The sequence below is a fragment of the Sitophilus oryzae genome, unplaced genomic scaffold, assembly GCF_002938485.1.
Source record: "Sitophilus oryzae breed Bouriz unplaced genomic scaffold, Soryzae_2.0 scaffold_1576_pilon_pilon, whole genome shotgun sequence".
Classification (NCBI taxonomy): Eukaryota; Metazoa; Arthropoda; class Insecta; order Coleoptera; family Curculionidae; genus Sitophilus; species Sitophilus oryzae.
In genome coordinates, this window is record NW_022146254.1 from 2,601,229 (window position 1) to 2,619,407 (window position 18,179).

At 32.8% G+C, this 18,179-nt stretch overlaps 1 protein-coding gene across 2 annotated transcripts in view; it reads left to right on the forward strand.

Annotated features, from left to right (window-relative positions):
* LOC115879129 (major royal jelly protein 3-like) overlaps positions 1-17,723 on the forward strand; it is a 59,005-nt gene extending 41,282 nt beyond the window's left edge. For both annotated transcript variants that reach the window (XM_030895793.1, XM_030895792.1), the window contains exons 5-8: positions 8,286-8,523; positions 10,231-10,415; positions 11,184-11,369; positions 17,257-17,723. In XM_030895793.1, coding sequence (XP_030751653.1) covers positions 8,286-8,523; positions 10,231-10,415; positions 11,184-11,369; positions 17,257-17,478 — 831 coding nt within the window. In that variant the 3' untranslated portion in view covers positions 17,479-17,723. The remainder of the gene's footprint in view (positions 1-8,285; positions 8,524-10,230; positions 10,416-11,183; positions 11,370-17,256) is intronic.
* Positions 17,724-18,179: the final 456 nt, after the last annotated feature.

Sequence of the window (18,179 nt, forward strand, 5' to 3'; positions counted from 1 at the left end):
ATATAGCAAATAAATGCTCTAATTTCCATTTTTTCAGAAACTCTTTTAAAGAATCCATATCGACGGTTGAAAGGAGAAATGGCTAATGGAAAGGAGAAATGGCTTTTGTGGAAATTGAGTTATTTATACCTTCGAATTTTTCTGCGTCGATCTACTTAGGTTTCATCCTAATAATCCTATGGTTTGGCGCATTAAACATTTTAAATTTTGAATAAATTACGAGAAACATAATGTCTTAAGCGACAGAGTTTCAAAATAAAACAGACAAAGGTCTTCTATAAAGTTACGAAAGTGGCGTATTAGCAGTTTCTCCTTTCAACCGTCGATATATCCTAAAATTTGTCCATAAAAAATGACAAATGCATGTGAATAACGATCACTAATTTGTTATACGAAATTATGCAAAATTCGAATTCAAAAGTGGAAAATGCCAAGCAACAAAACCCGTACGTACTATGATGTGCGACCTACGAAATGCGACGTACGGTGATCTGTGGACGTTCGACTGATCGGACTGCCGACTGATTGTATATACCGTCCTTCGTCATCGTCTTTGCGTGTCGTTATTATTTTTCATCAAAAGAGTATTTAGCTATTGGAAAAATGGCCATGTTTCTTGAATGAAGTACTTCCTAGCGTATTTTTCTTATTATCTTAAAACAAAGTAACTTGCACTTGGTTGAATGAAATTTTTTTAATTTTTCAAGAGAACCAGTTTTCTTGAGTTTGAATTTTTCAAGAGAACCAGTTTTTCTTCAGGCAAAATATTTTCTTTTACGCTAAAATAAATTCTCTTGCCACTAATTTTTTTTTTCAAGAACGATGACGACTTTAGTTCAAGTCTATCTGTTTTATCAGTGTATTTTTATCATATCTTAATTTTTTTCATATGGAACAAGGGTGGCTTACTAGCATATTTGGAAAAAGATTTTTTTTACGAATAATTTGGTTCAATATACTTAGTATTTCGTGTCAAATTTTCGTTACATTTATGGTCATTTAAAATGTTATTTTTTTAATTGAAAATGTCTAAAGTTGACATATGATATATCATTCTATTCAGAACGCCATTTTATATCAAATCGAGTAAAAAAAATACCGAGGGTGTCATTTAAAAATCAAAAGTTGTAGTCATTTCTGGTGAAACAGGCAGTGACCGAAAACAATTGAATACGTCAATCAAACCTAATTTATGTCATATACTAACATACCAAATCTCTCGTTTTTTGTCTGAAAAAACAAAGTAAAAAAAAAGAAGATGTAAAAAGTTGATATATGATTCTAGTCTCATTGTCATTTTCCATCAAAAAAAGAAAAATCGAGTGTCCAATTAAAAATTAAAAGTTGTAGACATTTCCGGTGAAACAGTAAGTACCAGGGGCGGATACAGGAATTTATTTTAGAGGGGGCCCAAAATGAAAAGCAATGTAGAATATGCTTTTTAGGGCGCCATTTTTAACCCAAAAGCCTAATACTTTACACAATTCACAGACTTCAGGGGGGGCCCGAGCCCCATGGGCCCTCCCCCTGTATCCGCCACTGGTAAGTACCTAGACTAACTCAATATGTACATCAATCCTGATTTATGTCATATACAAATATACATATGTACAGGGTGGGTCAAATTCGACGCTTTTAAATGGAAACACCCTTTTCTATAGGAGATAGACGAAAACTAGTATCGGTGTCTGGAGCTCAATTTTCATCAAAAACATGATGGTGAAAACCGCACATCAATATCTGCTACCGTTTCGGAGTTACGGGGTGTTTTTCAAAAATCTGCATTTTTAAAAAATAGCTGTAACTTTTTTGCTATGGAAAATTTTGTATTTCTTTGAAAACATTTTCAAAGCACCTTTTTACCTAGAATTTAATGGCTTAAGTATATATTTTTTTAAATTAATTATTTAAGAGTTATCAACAAAAAAATTGATTTTTTATTTGGGACACCCTTTATATTTTTAATTAACTCAAAAGAATTTAAAATTACCTTTCCAAAAATATAGCACACTTGATATTTTGTTATAATCCCCTTCGAAATACAGAATTTTCAAAAGTTCGCTACTTTTAACTAGTAGGCTTTGGACCCCTTACTGATGATATGCCTTTAATGGAACTCGAAAACATATTTTTCCAGCAAAACGACGCACCGCCTCTGAATGCTGAAGTTATCAGCAAATTTTTGCAGCCAATTTCAAGAATAATTGAATAGCTAACCAAGATCCCAGCCGTTGGCCGTCGAGGCCGCCTGACTTAGTGCCCATGGATCTAATTCTATGGATATATTTGCGGAAGAATAAAGGTTCCTTATTCTTCCGTATAATCTAGACAAGAATTAGAAATACTTAGCAGTTATGAGAAGGTATCTTTCACCCCCACTGAGATGAATTCCGCGAGAAATGTTCAAAAAGTGCCCCGTCTGTCCATAACAGAAGACGGTCGATATGTCGAACATCTGTATGTGGCAAAATCTCATGTCTTGGTATGCTATTTATTTTTATTGTTATTAGATATAGTTTAAATGTGTTGATGTTGGTTAAATATATTTTAAATTGTTATAAAATTCTGCATCTCTCATAGAAAATATTATTTTCGTTTTAATTGATGCTCACAGCTGGATTTTTTTTGCATTACAGCCGGTGACGTTCAAAGCCAACTTATTTAAAGCCGGCGAATTTTTATATACTCTATAGGCTGATTCATGGTACACCGGGCCGTACCCGAGCCGGGCACGTTCCGTAAAGTAGACACGGTAGTAGAAGCTCGGCCCGTGCTCGGCTTAGCATGAATGCATAGGTAGAAATACCATTTGACAATGTTTGGCCGTGCCTTCACCGTCGCACGGCCCCGGCCCGTCACGGTGTACCATGAATCAGCCTTATATGTCGACGAGGAACCGAGCAAAATATCAAGTGTGTTATATTTTTGGAAAGGTAATTTTAAATTCTTTTCAATAAATTAAAAATATACAGGGTGTCCCATATAAAAAATCAATTTTTCTGTTGATAATTCTTAAATTATTAATTTTAAAAATATTATACTTAAACCATTAAATTCTACGTGAAAAGGTGCTGTGGAAATGTTTTCATAAAAATACAAAATTTTCCATAGCAAAAAAGTTACAGCGATTTGTTAAAAATACATATTTTTGAAAAACTCCCCGTAACTCCGAAACGGTAACAGATATTGATGTGCGGTTTTCACCATCATGTTTTTGATGAAAATTGAGCTCCAGACACCGATATAAGTTATCGTCTATCTCCTATAGAAAAGGGTGTTTCCACTTAAAAGCGTCGAATTTGACCCACCCTGTACACACTAAATCTCGTTTTTTATTTATAAAAAAATAAGAAAGTGATACGGATTGTGAAAAAAAACAGATACAGGTATCCTGTCTAGTTAAATAATAATAATTTAATATTCCGAAGACTATATTATTATCATATAACATAAACATTCTTGGTTTTCTTAATCACGCAATTCCGTACACATTTTCCAACTAGGAAAACCTTGATAATGACCTTTGATTCATCGCGCTACTATTTCTTGCATAACATTTTACTATGCAGACTTGCCCATCGGAAGGATAGTTGATGGTCATTTTCGCAATGAAATAACCAGTCAAATAACTCGATCATCCGCATCAATTACATTTCATAGGGGGCGGCATTGAATCTAATGTCATTGTTCTAGATGTTTTTTGTTAATGAAGGACATAATGACAAGTGAATTTTCGGCTATCTGTCGTTGTTTTTAATTTGCGGTTCACTGGGTTTTTCCTATAAAATAATTTACGTTTTTGGATATAACATACATTTTTGTGAAAATTTCCATAATTAGGATTTTTTTGATACACTTACGTGCTTAATAAGAGCACTACGCAATAAAATTAAAAACTGAGTGACAATACAGTTTTTAACTATTTTAATAATTCATGATTTTTAATAAAATAAATTATATACCACAATTTTTTATTTTCTTTCACAATCGTGTATTGTTCGGGAAAGTCGTAAAAAACATAAAACGATAAAAAAAAACAGGGTTTTGTTAAGTCCTCTCTTTATAACATTCTAAACATTAATAAGGAAAACTGACTTAAATGAATCAGGAAGTTGTAGATGTAGATTGTATGCGAGGGGGAATTTAATCACCGTGACCTTATTTATCTATTGTGCCCCCTTTCTTGAGGTATAACCCATCATACAGACAGCTTCGATAAAAGTCGGTATTTGAGACGGTTTTACAGATCTTAGTCCTCCATCTACGTTATCAGCTGTACCAAAGTTCATAGCTTGTCGTCTCAGCGCAGTCAGTGATGTGTGTTCTGCCGTTTCCCCACAGAATCTGCATTCGCCATTGTTGCTTAGCTTCAATCTACTGAAGTGTTTTTCACTAAGGAGATAGTGTTCTGTTAAAAACCCTGTGACAATCCGAAGAGCTATAAAGGTACAAGGATACTTTCCATAAAAACTTAAAGGGGAATGCAGAATCAATGGGAGGAAGGAGCGCACAATAGAACGCAATAGAGAAGAATTGTAAACTCGGTTAACAAAGACAACTAAAAAGTAGAGGCAACAAAGTAATAGTCTAGGGGAGCTGGCTACATAAAAAACCTTATCATCGTTACATGGCTAATTTTTTGTGTGAAGTATCCTTTTGTGTAGCCATTATGAAATAGTCATGTCTGCCAGCGCGATCCCGGGGCTAAAAGCGGAGGCGGCCAGTCGAAAGGGTGAAATTTTGATACTAAAAATATTATAGGATACATGAGTTATAATTGCGAAAATAGCTTTTATTTATTATTAAGAAAGGTAGAAAATTGTTGGCAGATATTTTTCTAGTCGCTAAAATGCTGACAGACGCTAGTCGCTAAAATGCTGACGAAAGAGGCATGAAATTTTAAAAATTGAAATTTGAAGAATGAAAAAAATTATGGCATATTTGCATGCCGATTGGTGAAATGTCATATTTATTTATTTTAAAAGCCGTATGCAAAAGGGCAGACAAAAAGATCGTGGCTCAATCAGCTGCAGACAGTTATCAAAAGCGCGATATTACTCTAGCGCTTTATTCATAAATCATATAATATACGATTACATTATAAATATATTTTTTTATTATTTCAATAACGATTTTTTTGTCTGCCCTTTTGCACATACGGCTTTTTAAATTAATTAACAATAAACATGACATTCCACCAACCGACATGCATGTATGCGATGATTTTCTTTTGTCAAAATTCTATGCCTCTTTCGCGTTGTCTGCCGGCATTTCAGCCACGAGAAAAATGTCTGTCAACAATTTTACACGTTTCCTAATAATAAATAAAAGCTATTTGGCAATTATAACTCGTGTACCTTATAATAGTACACCTTTTAGTGTCAAAATTTCACCCTTTCGATTGGCCGCCCCCGCTTTAAGCCCCGGGATCGCGCTGGCAGACATGACTATTTCACAATGGCTACACAAAAGGATACTTCACACAAAAAATTAGCCATGTAACGATGATAAGGTTTTTAATGTAGCCAGCTCTCGGTCTATAATGAGATTTTTGAATATCCGGAGTGCAGAAGTGAGATAACATCACGTATAGGGCTTTTCAGTTACAGAAAAGTTCATGAAAGTGAGCGAGTAATGGCTTAAGATCGTCGGATGTCTAGTTTCTCTGAGAAAATGCCTATACCTGTGCCTCCTGAAGTTGCGGAAACATCTGGGTAGACAGCTATCTCTTGAGTGTTCATTACTCGGTTGCTTTCCCATTCTTCTCTTGTCAGGATGCGAATCCTTATCTTTTCTCCAAAATCATGTTTGGTGGTCTATCAGGTTTTCTGGTCTAGCAGATGTGGACTCGTGTTCACCATGATTTTCCCTATCTCTGGCAATATCCTCGAGTGACCGTAGTTGGTCTGGTTCCACAGATTGGATTCCCTTAATCTTAGGGCATCTTTAGCGGCCAGATCCTTCACGAGCCAGTCGATTGATTGCAAGTCCAGAATTGCTTCTAGCGTAGCGTGCGCTGTGTTGTTCCTTGCTCCAGTTGTACCTAGAGCTGCTAATCGCTGTACTTTTGTGAGGCTTTTTCTATTAGTCACTTTAAGTACCGCTCCCACCATACTAGTGGTCCATAAGTGATGATTGGTTAGGTTAGGTTAGATGATTGGTCTATCTATAGTATTGCACATCCAGTGTATAATGTACGGTTGCAGACCCCATCTCTTCCCAAATAGTTTTTTAAATGCATAGAATGCATTTATTCCCTTTATCATCCTTTCCTCCGTGTTCTTTTTCCAGGAAAGCTTCAAGTCCAGAATGATTCCTAAATATTTTGTCTCCTTAGCAAGTACAAGTGTCTTCCTTTCCAGTTTTGGTAGCGTGAACTTGGGTATCTTTACAAAAAAATACGACAACTTCAATGAAATTATAGTTAAGCCGGTCCCACACGATGTACCAAACACCTTCGAACGTTGGACACATGAACATTTGCTACATCGTGTAGGAGACACACTTGTGAATTGCAATATTATCGAAACCTGAGCCAAATGATGCGTCCAATGTAGGAACCCAAGTAGCATTTTCACGACTTGCGACCATATGTTTACTAGACACAACGTTGGATTAGTTACAAAAAATAGTTAGCTCCCTACCTTGGGTATTAAAATAAATTTAAACGTTTTTATAACGTTGTGCCGACGTTGGACTAGTACTACAGCAAAGTAGAAGCTTCTGCGACGTCGAATAAACATTGTCTTGTAACCTTTTTTGCTTAAGTGATCTTTAGGTGATTTGGACAACGTAGTTACAACGTTGGACAATATAGAGTTTTCCGACGTCAGTTTCAGGACCTATTCCAACGTTATGCAAACGTCGTCTGTTTTACTACTTCCAACGTTGTTTAGATTTCCTTATTCTTACGTTGGCAGGACGTCGAGTCACTACCTTTTTGCAAGTGTATTGAACCATAACCTTAAATCTTAAATTTTCACTTCATTGTTCCGTTCAGTCAGACAGTTCAGTGCTGTTTTTGTTTTTATAAAAAAAACTTAATTAAAATGGGACATAAGAAAGGTACATATAAAACTAAATTTAAAAATACATCGACATATATTACCGATAGTTTATCCACTCCCTCGTTTATTTAGATTTTAGAGAGCGGCACAAGCTAGACTCTAGGATGACTAAATTAGGCAATCTTGCGACTAGTATACTACCTGTTACGGCCGAACTGCGACTTTATTAGTCCAGTATGCGACTACTCGAACTACTCCATCTTAATCTCCAAAACAACAAAATGAAAGCTGCCATGTTGTTAAATAAGAAAATGTTTCGTTCCTAAAATAGCAATTCCTGCTTTTTGAATACATTAACTTGAAATATTTGACCCTAAAAAACACGCGGAAACAATTTTTTCGATTGCGAATAGATTATTCTCATTTTACTAAAAAAAAATCAAGAAAATTTTTAAAACTTCTTTAATTTTAAGGCCCATTGTCATTTTTCAAAGTAGAAACAATACATTTATCAATAAACTTGTTTGCGTTTAACTTTTTTGCCTTGGGTAACGAGTTACAGAGTCGGTTAAAGTGTTTCAATAATTATGATCTTCAAACATCCTCCACACTTAAATACTTTTGTTTTGTTTTCCTTCACTGCCATCTGTAATGATTATTAAAAAAAACGTAAATTTATTTTAATAATCTGACATATGTCTCTAACTAAATCATAAAAATAATATTTTTACTATAATTATCCCAATTTAGGATAAAACGCGACTTAGACGCCATATTACGTTTTGTATTTCTGTAAATTAGGATTTTAAACAACGTTGCAGTTTGTACTAAAATAGGCTTCTAGCCAACGTCGGTATCCAACGTCGTTTCGACCCAAAAATTATTCTCCAAACTAGTGCAGACTAGGGTTGGCACGAGGTTGTGCCGACGTTGCGCCCCGGCGTTTGGTCACGTGACACAACGTTGTCCCGACGTCCAAATGCTGCTTGAGAAGCATCGTGTAGGACCGTCTTTATCTATCTAAAAATCACTAAAAATAATTCTATTTTTTACTAAAATAGGCTTCTAGCCAACGTCGGTATCCAACGTCGTTTCGACCCAAAAATTATTCTCCAAACTAGTGCAGACTAGGGTTGGCACGAGGTTGTGCCGACGTTGCGCCCCGGCGTTTGGTCACGTGACACAACGTTGTCCCGACGTCCAAATGCTGCTTGGGAAGCATCGTGTAGGACCGTCTTTATCTATCTAAAAATCACTAAAAATAGTTCTATTTTTTAGAATCAAGTTATTCATCGCCACGAACTCGGTACCGAAGTCGTAGGTGCTCAGTACCTCCTTGTAACACCGGCAGTTGACGTACGAGATCCGAATTCAGGATGCCAGGATACTTTCGTCTACGTAGCCGATGTTCTGGGATATTCCCTTATAGTATATGACGTTTTTCGGGACAGATCATGGAGAATACAGGATAAGAGCATGTACCCTTATCCCAATTTTGGAACGTACAATATTGCTGGTAAGATGAGCATCATACAATACGTCTCATCAAGTAAAAAGTAAATATATCATCATATACATGGTGGCGCACCTCATTCGCCTCGGTTGATTATACGAAAACGGAAAGATGTAGAAACAAAATATTTTATGGGTGTATGTGGGGAGGCAATGTGCACAATTTAAAATTATTTTGAAATATACAGGGTGTCTCAGAACTAAGATCCATACCAAAGTTATATTTTTCTTATGGTTTTATCTTATGGAACACCCGGTATTTTATTTCATTTTTGGATTCTCGGGCCCAAAAAAAGGCATTTATTATAAGGGTTGAATATGTTTAAAACCATTAGTTTTTGAGATATTTAAAAATATTTAGATATGCATGCTACAAGAGAATTGATTATCAACACCCTGTACATTACTTTTCAGAATTAATTCTTGTGCTGAGTTTAAAGGTAAAGAAATAAACTTTACTGGAAAATGTTATTATTTCCTTAAATTTATACAGGGGTACCAAAAATTAGTGATCTATTTTAAGGATTTATTTTACATAAAAACTTTGTTATTTCAAATGCAACACCCTGTATTTTTTTAAATAAATCGAAGCCGATTCAAATGCTCTTTCAAACTATATTAGGTTTCCTATACCTATCTATCTCAGATGTTGAATAAAAACCAATTTTTAAATAAAATGACAATCAAGACGGCTGGTATCGCCATGGCAATTTTCTAGTGACAGTTAGTAACTATTTTCAAAATTGACATTAGTGTATGGACATTATTATTTAAACAGTTTTCTAAAATTTACCCACAATGTTTTAATAAGTAAGTATTCTTTATTTTACGAAGAAAAATATTTAAATTTGTTTATAACTACGATTAAGAACGATGCATATTGTTAGATCGTACACTGAGATTTACAAATTCACAACAAAAAAAAATAAAAGTAATATTTTTATTTATTATTTGTAATATTTATTATTACTGACCTGGTATTATTTATTTGAATCTATCAATCTCGATTTTCCTTATTCAGTGTTAATTAGTGCTGATCAATATTGTTGCGATGAATATAATCAGATTAAATAATTTAAAAATCGGAGTCGGACTTGACATTTTTTTAAATAATAACTGAATAGTTTTGTCGTTGTTAAGGTACCCAGAACAAAAAAAATATATATAGTGTGGCATATTATTGTACTCAGGAGGTCAAATTCTTTCAAAAGCTGAAATAAAACATGCAGGTCCGTATTTAAAAAAATTAAGTTGGCCTCTGTATCTCAAAAATAATCAGCTAATTTAAAAATCTAAAAAAAAAACATTACATAGCCGTAATAAAGTGGCTATCAGAATGTGTAATTAGTTTTTTGATTATCTAAAAAGTAACGACAGGAAAAGATAAAATCGATTTTCAAAAGAATCGTTTTTCCCAAAAAACTCAGCAATCCTTGAAATTTGTAAAACTTTTTTGATGGCATCTTGGCGAACGTCCCAAGGCGCAGCTTTGCCCCAATTTAACTATCTTCGTATCTATTACGGTTACCGAGATACCAATGCTCGTACCTCGAATTTGTAGAACCCTGTACATCTGAAGGAATAATGGCGCTTTTCAAAAGTAATCATACTAAAATAGGCTAAATTCTTGTCATCTACTTTTTTAGTCATATTATTCATTATAGTTAACTAGTGGTAAGATCGAAAAAAACGTGTCAGATTTTGTTTTCAGGTGACAGCTTCGAATTGATGGACGGAATCTTAGGGTTGTCTCTATCTCCAAATCGACAAGGAGAAGACCGAGTTCTCTTTTTCCACGCTATGTCTAGTCCAACTGAAAACTGGGTATACACATCCGACATAAGAAATTACACGAGATTTCAAGATAATCCAGCATCATATCCAGAGATATTCCATGTAAGCACAATGAGAATATTATCAGTTATTTCTTTTAAGCTTTTTAAAATGATAATGATTTTTTAATATCACTGTCTTATGTCTTCAGAAAGAATTCTGGGTTTTTCGCTATTGCAAGGGAGCCTACGAAATAAACAAGTTATTTTTTGTATACACTACTGTGTTGAATTCAAATGGAATCCAGCTTGTCAGAGGGTTTTATAGGGAATTTATTAGGGAAGATAGTAAAACGAACTTCCCTAACCGACAAAAAAGCTTAACTATTCAAGAATACTCTAGTTTTTAGCAGATTCGTCTATTATAAACCAATGACATTTGTTGACCATACGACGAGATATATCTTCTGAAGCGTTAAGCATTTTTTGGCGGTTACGCAAATTTGTGTTACTAGCAAAAAGGCACTGACAAGCTGGTTTCAGTTTGGATTCAACGCAGTGTATAATTTTTTCCAATAGAATATAGAATGTATGGGAGGGGGTCCTTCCAGATCTATTGCATCCCTCTTTCTTGAGTTATAACGAGTTATAACTGATCATACAGGCTCAGGGCTTAGACAAAAGCCAGTATCTGAGACGGTTCTACAGAGCATAATCTCCGATGTCAGTCGTACATTATACTTTATGACACGAATGGTTGTCGTCTCGGCGCACTCAGTGATGAAATGTTCTGGTGTTTCTCTATTTCTTCTAGTAGCGATAAACACAAAGTTTTTTTCAAAATTCCTCCATAAAGGTACAGACATAATTTATTAATATCTTATATTTGTAGACATACAATAACGGTAGAACCACACAAAGCGCTGCTGAAGATATTAACAAAGACGGTATAATGTTCTTCGGACTACTTGGTGATGTTACAATTGCTTGTTGGAGCACGGGTACGGATTATGGCACAAAACAGTTTGACATTGTCGCCAACAATCCAGTAACAATGCAGTTTCCTAGTGGAATAAAGGTAATAAAATAAATCATAATTATTGACATAAAAAATTATTTTATAATTAAGTTTAAATAGGTTTGTTAGAAACAAGCAGAATTTAAACTAGGGATTGCAAATTTACCGACTTTTCAATTTAACGTTAATCGGGAATTTATAACATGGAATTACCGGTTAACCGGTATTTACCGTTTGTTTCTGCTTATCAGAACTATATAGCAAAAAAAGTTAAAATATAAAAGCAACATTTATGCAATTAAAGCAGCTTTGTCAAATATTTCCTTTTTCCTTCTTGCTGAAAATATTGAATTTCTGCTTTCAAGGTTTATAAAATAACCATAGACGTTATATAATTTTATAGATGATTAAACTTGCAAAATAAAACACTAAATCATCACAATACACCAAAACACTTTTACAGTGGACGTGCGTTCCTCTAACCATGTTAGCATCATCAGCAGATTATTAAGACTAATCCAAAAAGAAATTTTGGTCTCCTTTGATGTGTCTTCGTTGTTCCCAAGTGTTTCAATTCCACATACTTTAGGCTACTTGAAAGAATTACTGAACGCAAATGGTCTCGACAACAAAACTGTGGTTGAATATATTGAGCTTACATCGTTATGTATGAAACAAAATTGTTTTCAATTTATTAACAACTTTTTTGAACAGCGCAGCGGGAAGGTACAGCAATGGGTAATCCATTGTCTCCATTTTTGGCTAATTTATTCATGAGCAGGCTTGAAGTGGAGGCTAAGAATCAGTTTGAGTATTTTCCAAGAGTAGGTATGGTTTAGGTATGTAGATGATATTTTTACTGTTTTTGACAAATCATCTACACATCATCATCTACATTCAGACACCATAGATAATTTTATTTCTAAGTTAAATAATCGTTTTCCTTCCATTAAATTTACACATGAAATTGAGAACAACGACAGATTACCATTTCTAGATGTATTAGTTATTAGAAATACTAATAATTGCTTGGAATTTGATATCTATAGGAAAAATACCACTACATGCAGATATATTCCTAATGAATCATATCATAGTTAATAAATTGTACTGAAGCTGTGGTTGGTTCCTTGTGAAACATCGTTGAAATATTAGTATTTTAATAAAACACGCTTTTAGATGTATCAAAAAACTTTTAATAAGAGTAACTTTAACTCTACATATATGTTTCGGCTTGTTAGGCCTTTTTCAAGAGTTTTTTTAAGAACTAATCGTCTAACTACACTGTAACTATATAAAATTGTCAGTGGTTCCATTGTTTCTGAAGTTGGAGTACCAAAATTTGATAGGAGAGTTTTATAGAGATGAAAAAAAAGATATATGTAAAGATATTTTAGTTAAATAATACAGGGTGTTCAAAATATATTTATGAATTTCAACTACTTAAAATTAAAAAATCTCAAATTTTTTAAATGAGACAGCCTATATATTATCATTTTTTCTGATAGATTTAACAAAACTCTTCAACTTTTATTAAGTATGTCATATCCCTATTTTTAATAGTTTGCAATTTATTCCCATTTTTTCTATTTTTACCCATATTTTTAATACAATTACCCTATAAAATCATAGTTGCCATGACAAAACAAAACTATTTATTACTTACCTTTAACAAGTAGCTTCATAATTAGTTACAATTGCTGGTATTAGTTAAAATTAATTAACTTTACTCAAATAAACTAAATCGCAGTAGTGAATTTCTTGGTGTATTTCTATTTTATGAAAGATGACACTTGGGATTTTTTGTCGGGGCGAATAGCCAGAGATTAGGGTAATATTAGATTTCCTAATTGCTAAAGACTACTGATATATGAATTTTCTTCGACATACAGTATAGTTTTTTTCTCGTAGTAATTCTGATTTATAATTCATTTGGTAAAGCCAATATTACTACTGCCACGAAACCGTCCCATTACACACTGAAGATGTTTTCTAGATAATATACATCTATCCTTATAGTAGTTAGCAAAGTACTATATAATAAATAGTACTGAACCAAAAAAATGTGGTTTTCTAAGCTTGTCCATGTATATCATTCACAATGACTAATTCATTTCAAGAAAATCTGTTATCTCTACAATTTATACTTATTACAACAAATTAAACTAAAATTCAAATTTTGTTCTTAACTTGCTTAACAGACATGAAATTGTCATAATTATTACTTTTTGTCATGGCAACTATGATGTTATAGCGCAATTGTATTAAAAATATGGGTAAAAATAGAAAAAATAGGAATTAATCGCAAACTAATAAAAATAGGTATATGACATTTTTAACAAAAGTTGAAGAGTTTGGTAAAATCTATCAGAAAAAATGATAATATATATAGTTGTGCCATTTAAAAAATTGAAATTCCTTAATTTTAATTAGTTGAAATTCTAAATATATTTTGAACACCCTGTAACATCTAACTAAAATATCTTTACATAGGTCTTTTCTATATCTCTATAAAATTCTCCTACCAAATTTTAGTTGTCCAACTTCAGAATCAATGCCATCATTGACAATTTTTTAACCCACTGCAATCTAACATTTGTTTAAACAAATTTAAATATAACAAAAACTATTAATTTTAGGTATATAACATTATATATAAAAAAGTAATGGAATTTTACGCAGAATCTAAAAATAAAATAAAAAATAAATTGTGTTTTTTAATAAGAAAAAAAAACAAAGCCAACCAAGTTTAATCATTACAGTTGGAGGTTGGAACCTTTGGTGTTACACAGCAAAATAAATCACTAAATCACCACAATACACCAAAACACTTTTACTTTTACACTGGACATGGACGGGCGTTTCGCTAATCATGTTAGCACAATGTTAGTATCGTCAGCAGATGATTAAGACTAATCTAAAGAGTACGATTTGAGCGTTTATATACTCGCTCAGTGGATTGCCACAGTGGGCGTGGCCGAGATCTAGCAAACTGAGTCAGCGTCCACCGAGCACAGTTAGATTTCCGCCACTAGAGTAGTGGGAACAAAGAACTTGAAGGAATTGGACCGTTGTCTCTGTTCATACTATCTTTACATTTATTAATTCTGATGCTTTCATATGCATCTAATTGCCTGTAATTTGAGACTTGTTTAATTAATTTTAAATGATTAAGATCATATACAATGTTCTTTATCAACAATATGTTCAGCAACGCAAGATTTATTCGGCCTACCGTATTTTATCTGAGCTAAATGTTCTTTAAATCTAGTTAATATTGATCTTCTAGTTTGCCCAACATATTTTTGATTACAATCTTTACAAGAAATTTCATAAATACCCGTCCTTTCCAGGGGAGGTGTTTTATCCTTTGGATTACCTAATAATTGTTGTAATTTATTATTAGCACTCTACACAAGTTTCTAATTGACATTCATAAAAAAATTTTTTAGACCACGGGATAACTCTCTATCAAACGGTATTGAAAAATATTTTAACGTATATCTTTCTCCACTTGAAAAGTCGAATTTTCAGAAATCATTAACATATACGTACGTTTTCTAATTATTTTATCAATTAGTGCAGGAGAGAATACCCATTACACTCAGCTATATACATTCCTAATGTAGTCTCTTTCTATTTCATATCTTTCGTTGGTAAGTGGAAAACTAAATAATCTATCAACTAAGAAATTTAAACTAGCCATTTCATGTTCAACACTATGATATGTTAGTATTTTAATAAAACACGCTTTTATATGTATCAAAAAACTTTTAATAAGAGTAACTTTAACTCTACATATATGTTTCGGCTTGTTAGGCCGTTTTCAAGAGTTTGTTAAGAACTAATCGTCTAACTACACTGTAACTATATATATATATTTGCTATGGGGGTGGGTTCAGAGAGTTTACAATAGGGGTAATAAAAAATGATTCGGTTTGGTTCGGTTGGTATATATATATATATATATATATATATATATATATATATATATATATATATATATATATATATATATATATATATATATATATATATATATATATTGTTTGTTATGAGGGGTGGGTTCAGAGAGTCATTTTTTCAAATAACTATATATATATATATATATATATATATATATATATATATATATATATATATATATATATATATATATATATATATATATATATATATATATATATATATATATATATATATATATATATATATATATATATATATATATATATATATATATATATATATATATATAGTTATTTGCTTATGGGGGTGGGTTCAGAGAGTCATTTTTTATTACCCCTATTGTAAACTCTCTGAACCCACCCCCATAGCAAATATATATATATAGTTACAGTGTAGTTAGACGATTAGTTCTTAACAAACTCTTGAAAACGGCCTAACAAGCCGAAACATATATGTAGAGATAAAGTTACTCTTATTAAAAGTTTTTTGATACATATAAAAGCGTGTTTTATTAAAATACTAACATATCATAGTGTTGAACATGAAATGGCTAGTTTAAATTTCTTAGTTGATAGATTATTTAGTTTTCCACTTACCAACGAAAGATATGAAATAGAAAGAGACTACATTAGGAATGTATATAGCTGAGTGTAATGGGTATTCTCTCCTGCACTAATTGATAAAATAATTAGAAAACGTACGTATATGTTAATGATTTCTGAAAATTCGACTTTTCAAGTGGAGAAAGATATACGTTAAAATATTTTTCAATACCGTTTGATAGAGAGTTATCCCGTGGTCTAAAAAATTTTTTTATGAATGTCAATTAGAAACTTGTGTAGAGTGCTAATAATAAATTACAACAATTATTAGGTAATCCAAAGGATAAAACACCTCCCCTGGAAAGGACGGGTATTTGCGAAATTCCCTTTGTAAAGATTGTAATCAAAAAATAGCAAACTAGGAAGATCAATATTAACTAGATTTAAAGAACATTTAGCTCAGATAAAATACGGTAGGCCGAATAAATCTTGCGTTGCTGAACATTGTATAGATCTTAATCATTTAAAATTAATTAAACAAGTCTCAAATTACAGGCAATTAGATGCATATGAAAGCATCAGAATTAATAAATGTAAAGATAGTATGAACAGAGACAACGGTCCAATTCCTTCAAGTTCTTTGTTCCCACTACTCTAGTGGCGGAAATCTAACTGTGCTCGGTGGACGCTGACTCAGTTTGCTAGATCTGGCCACGCCCACTCGGTACCCACTGAGCGAGTATATAAACGCTCAAATCGTACTTTTTAGATTAGTCTTAATCATCTGCTGACGATACTAACATTGTGCTAACATGATTAGCGAAACGCCCGTCCATGTCCAGTGTAAAAGTAAAAGTGTTTTGGTGTATTGTGGTGATTTAGTGATTTATTTTGCTGTGTAACACCAAAGGTTCCAACCTCCAACTGTAATGATTAAACTTGGTTGGCTTTGTTTTTTTTTTTTATTAAAAAACACATTTTCCTTAATCAACAACAGAATTTCCGGCAATGTTAAAGGAACCGAAATATTAGCATTATTATGTTTATTATTATTATTATTTTAATGTAATTACCCAGTGAGCAAAGTTTTGTCACATTTAGGGACAACAGTTATGTATCTGCGTTTTATTGCTTCGTATTAGGCAAAAGATGGGCCTGGTAACATAACAACGACGTCACCTAAAGAATAAAATGCTCACTGGGTATAAAATAAATATTTTAAAAAATCTACTTCAATCCTAATAAAAGTTCCAAATAAAGGATTCGCTCTGTAATATTTCACTTCTGGCTTCTAACCTAGCATATATTTCTTTTTATGTAAATGATTACCGAAAAGAAAACTAATTCAATAATATTTTTGCAAGAATAAACTTTATATAAAATATGTAATGGAAAATATATTAAATCAAATTGAAGTACAATTTTCCATTTTTCAGGTAATTAGAAATAGTAGAGGCGAAGAAGAACTCTGGATACTCACGTCCAGATTCCAGAAAATAGCTAACGGGTCCTTGAATACGAATGAGCCGAATTTCAGGATACAGGCAGTTATGATCGATGAATTGGTACGAGGCAGCTCATGCCAAGGCAAGCATTACTCTCAGAATCAAATCGCTGGAGCAAGTAGCGGTTATGGACTATCCGGCAAGAGAGGATAAAGAAAGAGAATATTTGAAGAAGGAAGAGAATATTTGGTTGGAACATCCAAAATTGTTGTAAAGGACCACAAAAAAAAAGGATTTTGTAAAAATGTGAAGAATTTGGTGAAAAATAGCTATTATTTAAAGTATTTTGTAAAGAACATGTTTGTAGAAAAATACAGTATTATATAATGTTTTGTAAATAAATATTTAGGTCCAATTTTGATACCTGACGATGTAGAATAAATCAGTGTAGAGTTTTATTTTTACATCTGTTGTAAGAAGGACAAGTTGACAAGTTTATAGAATCATAGCAATAATCATGATATACAATTTTCTTCTATCGCCATTTTCTGCCTCTCTTGCAATAATTATTATTTAATTTGTGCCCATGTGTATCTTTGTGGTATTTAATGCCACTTTGTTCCAGCTTCTTGGCTGATGACGTAGCCTCATTTTGATTAAAACGTCTCCTTAATTTGTTTACGCCTCTGTGTAAATTTGGCTGTCTGTCTTTTAACTCTCCTTCTTATTTAAGCCCCATACTCACACTTCGCTCCTTCCTCGCGTCCCTTCGTTCAAAAATCATATATTTACTATGGGAAAATGTAGATTTTATGCGACTGTGTGTTCCTTCCTCCTTCGTCAAAACGCTACTTCGTCCGTTTACTTCCTCGAAACGGTCCTTCCACGTACTGTCGGTTTTTGGAGGAAGTAGT